Source organism: Hippopotamus amphibius, chromosome X (genome assembly GCF_030028045.1).
Source record: "Hippopotamus amphibius kiboko isolate mHipAmp2 chromosome X, mHipAmp2.hap2, whole genome shotgun sequence".
NCBI classification, from domain to species: Eukaryota; Metazoa; Chordata; class Mammalia; order Artiodactyla; family Hippopotamidae; genus Hippopotamus; species Hippopotamus amphibius.
The window spans coordinates 28,247,357-28,261,466 of record NC_080203.1 but is presented as its reverse complement, the minus strand read 5'-3'; the positions used below and the strand labels follow the sequence as shown (position 1 = coordinate 28,261,466).

Here is a 14,110-nt window from a genome sequence, read left to right as displayed (position 1 = left end):
CCATGGAGAGATCATCTCTGAACCCACTTAGAAAAATATTATGTAACAACAAAATAAGAACCTGAGCTAATACAATTCCAAAGTATGGATAATGCTGAATTAATACCACGAAGTCATTGTACTTGAGCTACTAGAACAAAAACCTACCATTTCCTGATTGTCATCAATTGCTTTCATCTGGACTTTAAGTTTATTGACTTCCCGTTCATAGCTGGTATGCGGAACTGCAAGGTCATACATTGTCAATGACCAGAATGTGGCATAGAATTGAGGGCTGATGTCATCCCAGACTTTGGAAACGTGTAAGGAAATCACTGCTTCATGGACAGGAGCCATCACCATTTCACATGATGTAATATACTTATGAACTTTATGTTGCTGTTTACTTCCCTTCTCTGATTTTTTAAGTTCATCATACTTGGACTGGAGATAAAAAGTAAAAACACACACATACAACATAATTTATAGCACTGATTTTCATAGTAGAAAAACCGAGGTTCCCTTTTCAAGAATCAGAAGCTGTTGCAGGAATTCTAATTTCTTACCAAAAACATTTCTTTTAAGATAAATCATCCCTGGAAGCTGTTTCAACATTGAGTCCTGTGTACTTACTAGGAGTTTTTCAAAAGATTCTTATTGCATGTGACCTGTTGAGTAAGTGAATAGGGTATGTGGGCCACCTGTCCATTTCCCAACCCTACTCTCTCTTGCTGCTGCATCAAGAATTGAACATGTAGGGTTTCCACTCGTGCTTTTGAGATATTCAAGGGAACCAAGAAGAGGGTCTTAACACTAGTAAAGAGGCAGAATGGAACTAGTAACAGCCAACCAAAACAGAATGTTTTATCACTACATGTAGCCCCTATCACCTGTTACAATTTGTTAATTAAAAGCTGGATCAACACAAAGAAAGGTTATGAGAACGTTACCATAAGACTGCTAAGCAAGGGGACCAACTGTCCAGGTCTGCCAGTGATTGAGGGTTTCTCAGGACGCAAGACTGTAGTACTAAAATTGGGAGAGTCTCAGGCAAACCAGGACCAACCGGTAACCCTATTGCTAAGCTAAATTATGATTTTCTCTGAATGGCTATGGTATACTGGAGTTTAAAGCATGTGGGAACTGACTTACTACAGCTTTTTTTGGCCTGATTGGTTTATCCTAATTTGGGGGAGAGTCAGAGGAAGGCCATACCCTTAATTGTATGAGAAAAAGAATCTGTTAGTACAATGGGAGGGACTACATATTAGTTCTCAGAATGTTTGCAAACGTAAAAAAGAAAACAATACAAAGTGGAGTTGTTGTTATTGTCTCATGTCCCTCAGCCTCTTTAAGGTGAAAGAGCTCTAACCCAAAAAACTATCTGGGTTAGGCATCATCCCTGAAGATGAACCTATGAGGAGATCTAAAACTAGCTTCTCCTTTATGCTAGAAAAGCACTTAAATCATTCAGTTTGTGCTAAACATGGAACCCAGAACTAGAAGGTTAGAAGTCAAAGGTTCCACTTCCAGTTCTACACCATGATAAGCAAAAAGAGTCTTGGCTCCTTACAGTCCGGCTGCCGTCCCTCCTGACTGCTCCATACCCCAGGCTCACTGGACTGAAGGCATACCAAGTACCCCCTGTTCCACAGGGTATCTCAAGCAGACTCTGAGAATCATACAATTATTTTAGAAGTAGGAAAAATTATCTCCTGTTATCCCCATTTTAGAGAGCATGCTGATAACTACTGAGGCCATGTAGGTGACAAAGCTATAAATATAAAGAACATTACTTAGGAGAGAGGTCCCAATTACACCAGAGACCTGAGAGAATAGCAGCTGGGATAAGAAAGGCTTTTAAATTTTTGAGGGTGGGTCCTACTGAAGGCAAAGAATATGAATCTGTGTGAGCGGAATGACATCTGTTGAGGTTCTAACAAAACACAGAGTAAAACAGTGTTGAAACTACCTGCAAAAGATAGCTTATCTACCTGATTTGGTCATCTTTAGAATATGAACTAGGAGAAAAGCCTTTCCTTCAGACCAGTGTTGCAAGGTGGGTCTCAACAATTAAAACTGAAAATTATGTTATAGGTATGAGAGTGTTATAATGATAGCCCCAGTCTCCCTAATCCTTTGGTTCTGAATCTGTGACTTCTATTGCTAGGCACCCCTCTACTTCCTATTTAGTAAAAAAAAAAAAACAAACATACAGGCTTGATCAGAAAAGACGGCTATACTTCATATTTGCCTAGGACAAATATTTCCTTGCCTAAAGTCAGTTTAACCCCTCTTCAAGCTCACATCTTCAAATGGATAAGCATAACAGCTCTACAAAGTCATCTAGGGGACTAGACCTATGGAATAGAACTGATATACAGTTATTGCTGTGCTTTTTTTTTTTTTTTGGCCGCGACGCAGGGCATGCAGGATCTTAGTTCCCCAACCAGGGATCGAACCCAAGCCCCCTACAGTGGAAGCGCAAAGTCCTAACCACTGGACTGCCTAGTGGTTAACCTAACAACAGCAGGGAATTCCATGCCGTACTTCTAATTACCGTTCAAAAAGTTCTTAGCCTAACAATCTGAGCAGTGTTTGGTTGGCTAAATTATTCCCATGAGAGCCTGCCAGTAGTCAATTTACGGAAGGGACCCAGCAGCCCTCTAATACTCATACTCTCTCATCAAAGGTTCTTCAAGAGGGGCTTTCACCCAAGAGGCAAAAGTAAGGATCCCCAAGGAAGCTTGGATGCCCAATCCAGCGTAACCAAGGCTGCCAAAGAACTCCCTTTCCAGGGGGTGGCATGTGGCCTACCCTGACTTAGCTGTATAGCCACCTCTGTAAAGTTCTCTATTTTTCTCCTCAACCCTGAGAGGGAAAGGACATTTCTTTGTTTAGATATTTTTATCTCTTAAATGACAAAAACATAATATTTTACACAGGCTACGGAAAAAGTAGCTGTTGGTATGGATGACCTGCTCCCTTTTCTGACCTGGAAAAGTTCAGCCAACCTCAGGCAACCAGGTGTTCCTGTTTGCTAGGGTTCAATATTGCTGATTAGTGTGTTCACTTCTCAGTATAGCACAGGGCAGATCAGAATTTCTGAGATGAAGCAATTCTCCCACCTCAGTCCTTCAAGAAATCAGGTCCCCTGTTGTATAGCTGAGACTGATCTACTGTGGGGTGAGGTGACAACACAAAACATAACTACACAAAGAGAGCATAACAATTTTCTGGATTTAGAGAATCTAAAGGAGAAGAAGCAGCCCAATCCTACTCCCTTATTCTCCTTTTCCCTCTAGAGAGTATAGCACAGTATTGCAAGTGATAATTGAATCAATTAACATTTAGTTAGTTGTTAGAGATTAAGTGTGAGATTGTAGCATTTGATATGTAAACACTAACAGGTGATGGTTGATTAAATAATCAATTAGATCACAAAGTTCTCAGCACCTTTTTCCACACTCTACTACACAGCCCTGTATCCCTACTGGGAACAAAGAAGGGATCCTAGTTAAAGAGAAGGGACCAAGATCTTCCCCCAAAATCTGCAGTGAAAGCCTTGCATAGTACAGATTTTAAAACAAGAACAGACAAAGAGAAGGGCCAGAATCCAAGCCTACACAAAAATGAAAACTATGCTTGGGTTCCACTCAGAGTGGGGAAGTACCACAGTTTCCAAACAGAGCACTGACCATGGCCCTGAGGGAAAAGGAAAAGCAAATTCCTATTAGAGGTAACTGCTTTGAAGGGAAGAGTCCAGGTGGCAGATAGAGAAGAGGAGGGAGGGCTGTCTCCTCTTCCCCCACATCCTCACTTGAATTTCAATACAGTCACTAATGGGATACCCTGCTTGGGAGGGCTCTAGTTTGCTTTTTGTTGTTGTCTGTCTTCAGTTGTTTCACTTAGGTGGAGAGAAATAAAACAAGAACCCTGAATATACCTTTCCTAGAAGTTACAAAATAGAGAGTGCAAGAGTATTTAGAATGCTTGGGGATGGTTAAGTCTGTCAGTCTTTATTTCTTTCAAGGCATTATGTATAACAGTAAGTCAACTATCTGACAGGGATACTGTCACTGAGGAAACAGGATTCTCTGTATTCAACAGGGGTGTTTCTCAGAATCATATACCACATTCGCCTGCATCAGAACCATCTACTGCTTGTTAAAAAAAAATAAAACAAAAATCCCCAGGTACCATTCAAGTTACTAAATTAGAATTTATGGATGTGGGGTTGAGTTTTTAAGATGTTTCCCTGTGATTCTCTAATAATTCCCTGATGATCTGCACTAATGTTTGAGAACTATAGTTCTAGAGGGCCCATAAGACATCAACTTGGACAACTGGTGGTGTAGTAACAGTAAAATTATAGAACTAGTAAGATTTACTTTTTAAAAGGGATATTTTCATGGCCCACTGCTCAGAGCTGAGTATTAACAAAAGAGCAACTCTCTCATAATCTATGTCTATGTCAAACTAAAATGCATTTACAAATAAAACAATTTAAAAAATGTGGAATCATTCCTGAATGGCAGCAAAGATACTTATACTTACCGAAATATGGTGTGCATACATAGGCCTAGACAGGAAAAATGCTGCATCATGGGGTGTGTGAAATTCATTACAGAGCACATCGATTGAAGGCACTCGCTTTATATAATCTTCTGTGCTTAGATTAGATGCTAAAAACCCACCAAACTGTACCAGGGTATCATGACACTAAATTTAAAAAATAAGACAAAAAACACAAATGTGCTACCATTTTACTAAACCAACATAACATTTTCCAAAATGACCAAGATATGTTATTTCAACAATATTTTAATAATTAAGAATTCAAATTTTATTACTTGAAAGAACTTTGGAGACAATCCACAAACTTAATCATATAATCATATTACAAAAAAGACACTCAATTAGAAACTAACACAGCACTGTAAAATTATACCCCAATTAAAAAAAAAAAGACACCCAAATCCTGAAAAGTTGACCAATCTAAGACTAATAGTCAACCAAGATCTCAAGTTCCAAACTACTGTTCACCACTTTTAGTAGCAGAATATATGTACCTAAATCACATAGAACAATTTTACGTATATACAAGTCAATTCTCTTGGCCCTTAAAAGTTGAAAACTTTATAAAATGTGTGATTTTTTTATTTCCGTGTAATACAGGTGGTGATAGCTAAACACATTTTGTAGGCTACCCATAGATTTTGGTGCTTTATATTTAAAAATATATTTTATAAATGAAGATCATTATCCACTTTGTTGTGACTAAAATTCCAGATTTCCAGAGACCAGAAAAGATGAGAGCAAATGACTTGAAGTTATCTATTTAACTGAAAACCTTAGACATATTATTATGCCCTAGATCCGTCTCTTAAATATCATAATTTGCATAGAAATTTCCCTATTTCCAGAATGTCTATTATATATTATGTATAATATATATCATGTGATGTATATATATGATGTGGAAAATGACATTTTTAAATTATACCACATATATTTTCCATTATCAAGATTTAAAAACCCACACAAACACAAAGGCCACTTTAACTTGCCTGATCATAGAGTTTTCCCACAAGTTTCAAATGTTTCTCTCCACCTTCCTGAAAGATTACCCCATTCCTCTGCTGAGCCATAAGCAAACACAGAGGAAGAGCAAGATCATGATCTAATAGTGCATCCTTTAATCTCTGGGAGGATTTTTTAGTGTTTCTTATCTGGCCAAAATAACCACCCTGCAGAAGAGAAGACATAAATTTACCAGTGTACCAGTACATAACACATGCCATCTGATTTGAAAAAAAAAAAAAAAAACACAGAAAAGGTTCTGTTACAATCCTGAAGATAAACTCACACACCCTACATTCCTTCCCCCTATTTACAAATTTATTTTACTGACGCTATAACTGCCACTGGCTTTAGTCACTGGCTTAAAGATAACTGTCAATTGTCTTTAAACTTCTACATATTTTCCACTTTCTACCATGCAGTCCCTTATAAAGGATTATTCTTTAGTCAGTGTGGAGCAGATTCAACAACAGAGTAACTATGCTCAGGTTTATGCCAATTGTGGTATCAAGGACCACAGAAGATTTGATATTTATTTCCCTTCAGATGTATTACTTACTGTCTTTTATACTTTGTTTCAGCTTTTTAAAAAGGTTAAAATAACTAGTATGTTGCAATTTTTATTTTTAAAATTTTTTAATATATTTTTTAACTAATTTATTTATTTATTGGCTATGTTGGGTCTTCATTGCTGCGCATGGGCTTTCTCTAGTTGCAGCAAGCGGGGGCTACTCTTTGTTGTGGTGCGTGGGCTCCTCATTGCTGTGGCTTCTCTTGCTGTGAAGCACGGACTCTAGGCATGTGGGCTTCAGCAGTTGTGGCACATGGGCTCAATAGTTGTGGCACATGGGCTTAGTTGCTCCACGGCATGTGGTATCTTCCTGGGGCAGGGATCAAACCCACGTCCCCTGCCATTGGCAGGCGGATTCTTAACCATTGCGCCACCTAGGAAGCCCTATGTTGCAATTTTTAAAAGGGAGGTGGGGGTGATTGTAAGAGGAGGGTATGTATGGCTTTGACACTTAGCTTTATGCACTTATATGCTGTTTAAATTCTTTATTATGAACATGCATACATCTTGATTACTGTAGCTTTGTAGTACTATCTTAAGTCTGGAAGGGGTATGCCTACTGCTTTGTTCTTTTCCCTCAGGATTGCTTTGGCAATTCTGGGTCTTTTATGGTTCCATATAAATTTTAGAATTATTTGTTCTAGTTCTGTGAAGAATGTCATGGGTAATTTGACAGAAATCGCATTAAATCTGTAGATTGCTTTGGGTAGTATGGCCATTTTAACAATATTAATTCTTCCAATCCAAGAGCATGGGATATCTCTCTATTTCTTTGAATCATTTTCAATTTCCTTTAATAATGTTTTGTAGTTCTCAGGATATAAGTCTTTCACCTCCTTGGTGAGGTTTATTCCCAAGTGTATTATTTTTTTGATGTGATTTTCAAAGGAAGCATGTGTACATTTTGAATTTTAAAGTCGCTAAACAAAAAGAGTAACTCTTACCTCAGCTTTTAGTTGCTCTCCACCAGTCATGGCCTCTAGTTGCTCCATTGTCATTTCTTCTGTAATTTCTATTCCTGCCATTTTTTGTACCACTTCTTTCAATATAAGCAGGTCAAAACTATTTAGGAAAAATAAGAAGTAGTCTATAGTTGAAATTTCAAACATAAAAGTAAAAATGAATTGCAATTAATATACTAAGGACCCCTAAATTATTTGTATATAAATAGTTTGGGCATGTTATGTTTACTTTAACTTTTTACTTGGAAATAACTTCAAACCTACAGATAGGATACAAAGATGAGAAGAGTACAAAGCACACTCATATAGCCTTTATCCCTACTTCACCTGTTATTAACACTGTCACCATCTTGTTCACTTTATCATTTCTGTTTTTTCTCTCTCCCATCTTCACTCTCACACACACACACACACAACTTTTTTGAACTATTTGAGAGTAACTTATCTAGTAATATCATTTTAGAGGTACCTAAAATTCCCAATTACCCCTAAAATTGATAGTCTATTTCCTAACACTATAGCTATCCTCTTACATAACCAGAGCAATAGTTATCAACATTAGTAAACCTAATACTGATACAATACTTTTATCTAATATACAGGTCATATTTCATTTTTATCAGCCAACCCAATAATGTCCTTCATAGTATTTTTTTTTATCCTCCAGTACAGGATGGTCAATATATATTTTTGATAGTACTGCGCCATCTCTTTAAACAATCACACACACTTGGGAGGAATGGAGGGAGGGAGAGGGAAAAAGGAAGGAAATGCAGGTTCCAAGTTATGATATTTGAGCCTAAGATGACAGTTTAGTGACCCGCCGTAAGCATATTTATTACTGTACCAACAGTTATTCATTTGAATTCTCAGAGTTTAGGACTGTCAATGGAAATAACACCTTATGATGTCCAAGATCTTCCTTAATTTGTTAAGTAATGAAGATAAAGTAAAAACATTCTTTCCTACAAAACAAATACAGATTTTTTCCAAAGAAAGGTAAAGCTTGTCATATCCAAGACACAAGTTCATAGACAAAGGAACAGTTTTCTAAGATTCTTATTAAGTGCTTACTCTCTCAACTTGCCTTGCTTCTCTAAACATAGTTTTTGAAAATAACAGGGCCCTCATGCAAATTAGTATGCAACAAGTACCAATGAAATATTTTGTTTTTCCTTTAAACAATCTTTTCATTAGATGGTCACAAAAACAATAACACAGTACAGAAAACTGAACTAGAGATTTAAAAGCAATGTGATGTTTTCCTGGCCTATACAGACACAGCAGAGTAAAAATGTATATGAATGGCCAACAGATGAGTATAAAGCAAGTGATATATGCTGATAAAATCCTGAACCTAATTATTATTATTTTTTTTAAAGTTTTCCCTAAACCAAAATAATCTGTCAAGAATTACTTAGGTAATACTTGTTTGGAGCACCAGATAGCTTTACAGATTTTTGTTTGCTGTCTACCAGAAAGCTTTTGAAAACAATTTCCAGTTCTTTGAGTCTAGTCAGTCTATTGCTGATGGGGTTTAATATACATTCTAATTAAAACTTTAAGCACTGATATTGGTCCAGAATTAAAAAATTAAACTCAGTATTTATAAAGAAAAGACAATGTCCAAAAGGTGCATTAGTATTACCTATCTCTAAAGTTTAAATTCAAAAAATTGTTGTATTTTAAAGATACTACGTATACCCTCAAAATGAACACATTCCTACCAAATGCTCAATGTAAAGGCCAATTACTATCCAGTAGCATAATCAATAGCACAACCTGTTTTGCTGTAAGAGGATTTACAATATACTATATCAACCATTTATTCAAAAGCCTAACAGGTAGTCAAAATGAGTTAGCGTCTTTTAATGAGTTACATATATAGCCAAATATTACATTTCTTTCTGTATACTTTAAGTTATAATTTCTTTTAATTAAAGAATTCCATATAAAGAAGTGAGCAACTATTGTTCTTAAGCCTACAACCAACAAATAGTTTTTCAAGATAATAGCAATCTCAGTATTCCAATACTAGCAGAAGTACTCTAATTATTGAATTTCATTTACATATAATTTGCTATGAATACCTTTTGCCTGCCTTTAGCTGATTAGCCACATATTGAAGAAGACCAGCAAGATCAATTGGATATTTACGAAAAACTGCTCCACAGAAACTAGCCAGACCTATATGAAAAAAAAAAAAAAGAATAGGGCTTTTTAAAAAACAGTTCGTAAAACAAAAAGCACAATATTAAGTGTCATTTCAACTAAATTTCCAAAACAAAATGAGGTGGGAAAAATTATATTGCTGATGCTACTGAACAGAATTTTATAATTAATAATAGCTAATATTTATTGACCGTACATATGCCAAGCAGTCTATTAAGCTCTTTATGTAATTATCTCATTTAATCTTTGCAATAATCATCTCAGGTTGGTATAAACCTCTCGATGAGGAAAATTCGGAACAGATATGTCACGTAACTTGCTCATGGTCACATAATTGGTATGAGATAGAACAGTGATTCATTGATTCAAACTTATATGGCCTGATTCCATAACCTGTGACATTAATTAGGCCACAACAAAATCCATGACTCAGTAAACTTGAATGATCAACAGAATACCTGCCCCTCAAATGTCTGAGTCACAAAAAAAATCTCATTTTATCTAGTAACATGCCACTAGTTGTGGAGGGGCAAGGAAACACTGCCAGACCAAGAAGCAAACTAAAGACCAATTTTAGCCAATAGTCCTTATCACATTAGTAGGGATAAAACCCTAGGCAAGACAAAAGGAGGAGGGACTTCCCTGGTGGTCCAGTGGTTTAAGACTCCACACTCCCAATGCAGGAGGCACAGGTTCAATCCCTGGCCGGGGAACTAAGATCCTGCATGCTGCATGGCACATCCCCCTTCCCCCCCATGCAAAAAAAAGAGGAGGAGACCCTAACAAAGTCAAGTGATCTGCAGCCTTTTCAACAATTAGTTGCTGAGCACCTAAAGGATAATGGACAAAACACAGGTCCTACCCTAAAGGAGTTTACAGTCCAGATAGATATAGAAAAGTAAACTAAAATAACTATGATGGATAAAAAGTTGCACAGAAGTACAGAAGAGGGCACCTTATTCTGACTTTTGGGTGGGAGTGTTAAACAGGAAAAGCCTTCCAACAAAAGTGACCTCTAAGCTGAAATCTAATGAATAAGTAGAAAATGTGTTGGAAGAGATAAGTGGGCACAGAAGGGTACCACAAGAAGAGGGAATAACATGTGCAAAAGGGCCATGGAAAGTGCAAGAAGTTCAGCATTAACAGAATCTAGAATATCAGGGAGGGGCAAAAGATGAGGCTAGTACAGAAAGGACCCGATTCCAAAAGAACTCAAATGTATGATTTATTACAGACTAAAGACTTCAAAGGGCAATGGGGAGCTACTGCAAGATTCAGCTATCAGAGATACAACAGGTTGAAAGAAAATGTAACTGGTTGCTAGAAATCAAAGGTACAAGGAAAAATAACAACGCTAGGGCTTTTTGTTAAACAACCAAGTTTTTGTTCTTTTAAGGTGACTGGAACCTCAGGATGGAAAGGAGAGAAGGGAGAATAGTTCCCTTAAGATTAATTCTTCCAGGGACTTCCCTGGTGGTGCAGTGGTTAAGACTCCAAACTCCCAGTTCAGGGGGCCCAGGTTTGATCCCTGGTTGGGGAACTAGATTCCACATGCATGCCGCAACTAAGAGTTCACATGCCACAACTAAGGAGCCCACCTGCTGCAACTAGACCCAGCGCAACAAAATAAAAAAAAAAAAAATTGGTCCACATTCAAAAAAAAAAATCTTTAAAAAAAAAAAGATTAATGCTTCTAAAATAATAGAATGGATAGGAACTTTCTTCTCCCCAGTAATACTTGCCCAAATTCTATCACAGCCAACACAGGCCTCTCGAGTTAGAAAATGGATAAGTACCATATGAATCTCCTTACACAGCCAAGGACTTGGACCCTCTGTAGGACAAGCTGAGTGGCTAGATATTCTCAAGAGCACTTGACAAACAGGCTCTTAGCATAAGTAATAGAATATATATATAGCATGGCAATTACAACATATGGAAATTTCATCCTTGGAAAAATGAAAATACTTACTCTGAAGCCAGCTTGAGATGGTTGTGTCGTCATGTTTCATTCTCTCCTTTTCTGGATTAGCTAAAGCTTCAATGATACAATCTTTCTTATATTAAGAAAAAAAATTTAAGTCACTACATCTCTAACAAAGACTGCTAAAACAACAACAAAAAAGCCACCCCTTGGAAAAAAAAGTAAACTGTTAGCTTCAGTTTATTACAAATTACTGAAAAACACATTCACTGTAGTACCAACTTTTCTTTTTTAGCCTCTTTTCCATCTTTCAGCAAGCAAACAGATTCTAACTATATCAAAGATATTTAGTAATTTTAACACTGTCTTTCCCAATATACAACACAGACACACACACAAACTCCCAACTGGTCAACCTTTCGATCAGCCAACTGAAACAACCTCAGATGGTTACTAAAGGAACTTAGAATGAAAATAAAACATTCACCACTAAGATCTATGAAATGTGAAATCTATATTATTACTTCACTTGGAAGGATACAGGCCAAGACGTCATAATTCAATGAAGTGAGGTATTTCAATGAATCTACTACAGGTGTTATTAAGTTATCATACTTCTGTATTTGTGACAAGATCTGCAAGACAGCAACAAAGAATAAAAGGCATTTCTAATCAAAAGAGAACTTTTACCATGCTAACTAATGGCTAGCCTTTTTTTATTTTTCAAAAGAAATAATGCTTAAAATTAGTTTCTTTCCATTGTGTATTTATATAAAACCTACTATCTATCATTTCCTTATCAAATATTTTCTTAGGCTACAATTTCCAATCAGGAAATAATTCCAGGGCATCCAAACTTGAATTTTGGAATTACAGAGGCTAGACTTACGTCAAATGTGTTTTAGAAATCTCTTTCTAAATATGAAAGTGTTACATCTGAATCACAATGAAATGCTATTCAAATGTTTCTAAAAACTAAAATTAACAAATAATGCACCTCTTTATTAATGTTTTTATAACTCAAAATGTGGTACACGAGACAATGTTAGTCTGTTTATAACAGTAGCACTGTCCCTTATTATTAGAAAAGCAGATCAGCATGTTGAATATATTGCATACTAAATTTTGTTTTTAGAATGACTATACAATGTTTCATTTGCTAAAGTTTATTTCCCCTAAAACTATCAAAGATTTTTAAACTACATCATTCTATTTCCACTTGTGCTGATTTAAAGACAACAAAAAGAAAAATCCCTGAAAATAATATTAACCTCAAAACATACATAATCAAACAAAATGGTTGGATTGCTGTGGCTCAACTTCCCAATTTGTCTTCCAGAAGGCTTCACATTTTCCTTGGTTAGACGCCTACAAGGGGAGAAAAAGGTGGCAGGGATCATCTTAAGTAATTTCCCTCATGTTGGTAGCTTTGTTACATCATGAAAAAAAATTTATTTCCCGAATATCCAAAATGGATCCATGTAAACAATCACCCTCATCATATGCTTTGCTGCAGGACTTGGGCTATTTTGATTAGGCATTCTCCAAGAGGGTATTAAAATTTTGTATTAATGCTTAACATTTACAAAATACACATTTTGATTTTATAGTAGTAGTCTAATAAGCATTAAAACTCTTAACGTACTCTACAAGTACATAAAACTCTTCTTACAGAGAATAATTATTTTAGATTTAGAAAGGCTCATTATCAGTTTAGGAATTAAGATATCAAATTTGGTGTGATACATTGAAATGCCTCATGCCATCTGTCTCAGTGACCCTAACAGAGTAATGCTGCACACCTTGATACAGGAAGCTCTCTGGTTTTTATATTCAAAGTAAACAATTCTTGAAAAATCAATTCTATTCTTGTCCTTCCTCTTTAATTCTCCCTCTATTCAGTACTCTTTTACTAACATTTTGGAAATTTATATCTATGAAATGCTTACAAATTCAAAACAATTATTACACAGCATCTTAAAGTACTCTGATGAGATTATTACATAATAAATCTAGAAACTTGAAAAGCTAACAAGTGACAGGAAGATATCTAGAATGAAAATATAATGAAGCAAATAATAAATTCAGTTGACAGCTCAAGGAATGTGACCATTCTGGAAGTGACAAACTTGATATAATTATCTTAAGAAACGTCTTAGGTCAAAACTAACCCATCAATCAACATCATTTCATCAACAACTGCTTCCCTTTCCCATTCTGCACAGCCCAGTTTCTTTTTTTCCCATGAAAAAGAGAGACCCATCAGTTTTAAACTTTGGCTATACTCTGCTCTATTTTCAAGCTTACCACCACCTACCCCTACTTCTAACCCTACTATTTCAGGTGGCCCTTCTATTTGCCAAAGCCAACCCTTCCTTTCTATATTCTGTATGCCATTCCCTTCTGCTTCCTTCCCCCCGCCCCAGCAAAAACAAATAAATAAATGAAAGGAATATTCTCTTGATTATGTCTTCCCCTCAAGCAACCATGGTGCTTGGCATATGGAACACAATCAATGAGCAGTTGTGGAATGAATTACTGGATGCCCTATAGCAAATTCATGTTTTAAACAGTAATCAAAACTTGTGAAATTCTCAAGTAATAAATTAATACATTCCATTCTCAACTTTAAAAGTTCAATCAATACCAAAATCATATTATTCAAGGCTGGTGAAACAGTTACAGCTTACCAATGTAACAAAAATCCAAGTACATTAAAATTTCTGCACATATTCTTCTGTGATAAACATTTGTATTAATTTACTTATTAATTCATATTATTGTCTTCTATGACAGGCAAAGTGCTAAGCACTAGGAATACAAGGATGAGTAACAGCTCCTGCTCTCAAGCTCAGTCCAGCTGGGGAGGTAGATTTGAAACCATTTTTAAAATTTTTATATTCTTAAACAAATAGAGCA

The 14,110-nt window shown here is 36.1% G+C and overlaps 1 protein-coding gene across 13 annotated transcripts in view; it reads right to left on the bottom strand.

Annotated features, from left to right (window-relative positions):
- The window catches only part of THOC2 (THO complex subunit 2), a 104,346-nt gene that overhangs the window by 21,882 nt on the left and 68,354 nt on the right, over positions 1-14,110 (bottom strand). For 10 of the 13 annotated variants that reach the window (XR_009050492.1, XR_009050491.1, XM_057719283.1 and 7 more), the window contains 8 exons: positions 12,463-12,559; positions 11,733-11,826; positions 11,240-11,320; positions 9,186-9,282; positions 7,078-7,195; positions 5,550-5,729; positions 4,537-4,701; positions 148-423 (listed from right to left, as the gene is read on the bottom strand). Coding sequence is in view for 11 of the 13 variants with exons in the window: in XM_057719283.1 (XP_057575266.1) it covers positions 148-423; positions 4,537-4,701; positions 5,550-5,729; positions 7,078-7,195; positions 9,186-9,282; positions 11,240-11,320; positions 11,733-11,826; positions 12,463-12,559 (1,108 nt within the window). In the remaining 2 variants the exon portion in view is untranslated. The remainder of the gene's footprint in view (positions 1-147; positions 424-4,536; positions 4,702-5,549; positions 5,730-7,077; positions 7,196-9,185; positions 9,283-11,239; positions 11,321-11,732; positions 11,827-12,462; positions 12,560-14,110) is intronic. The other 3 variants (XM_057719288.1, XM_057719291.1, XM_057719292.1) reach the window with 1 other exon arrangement.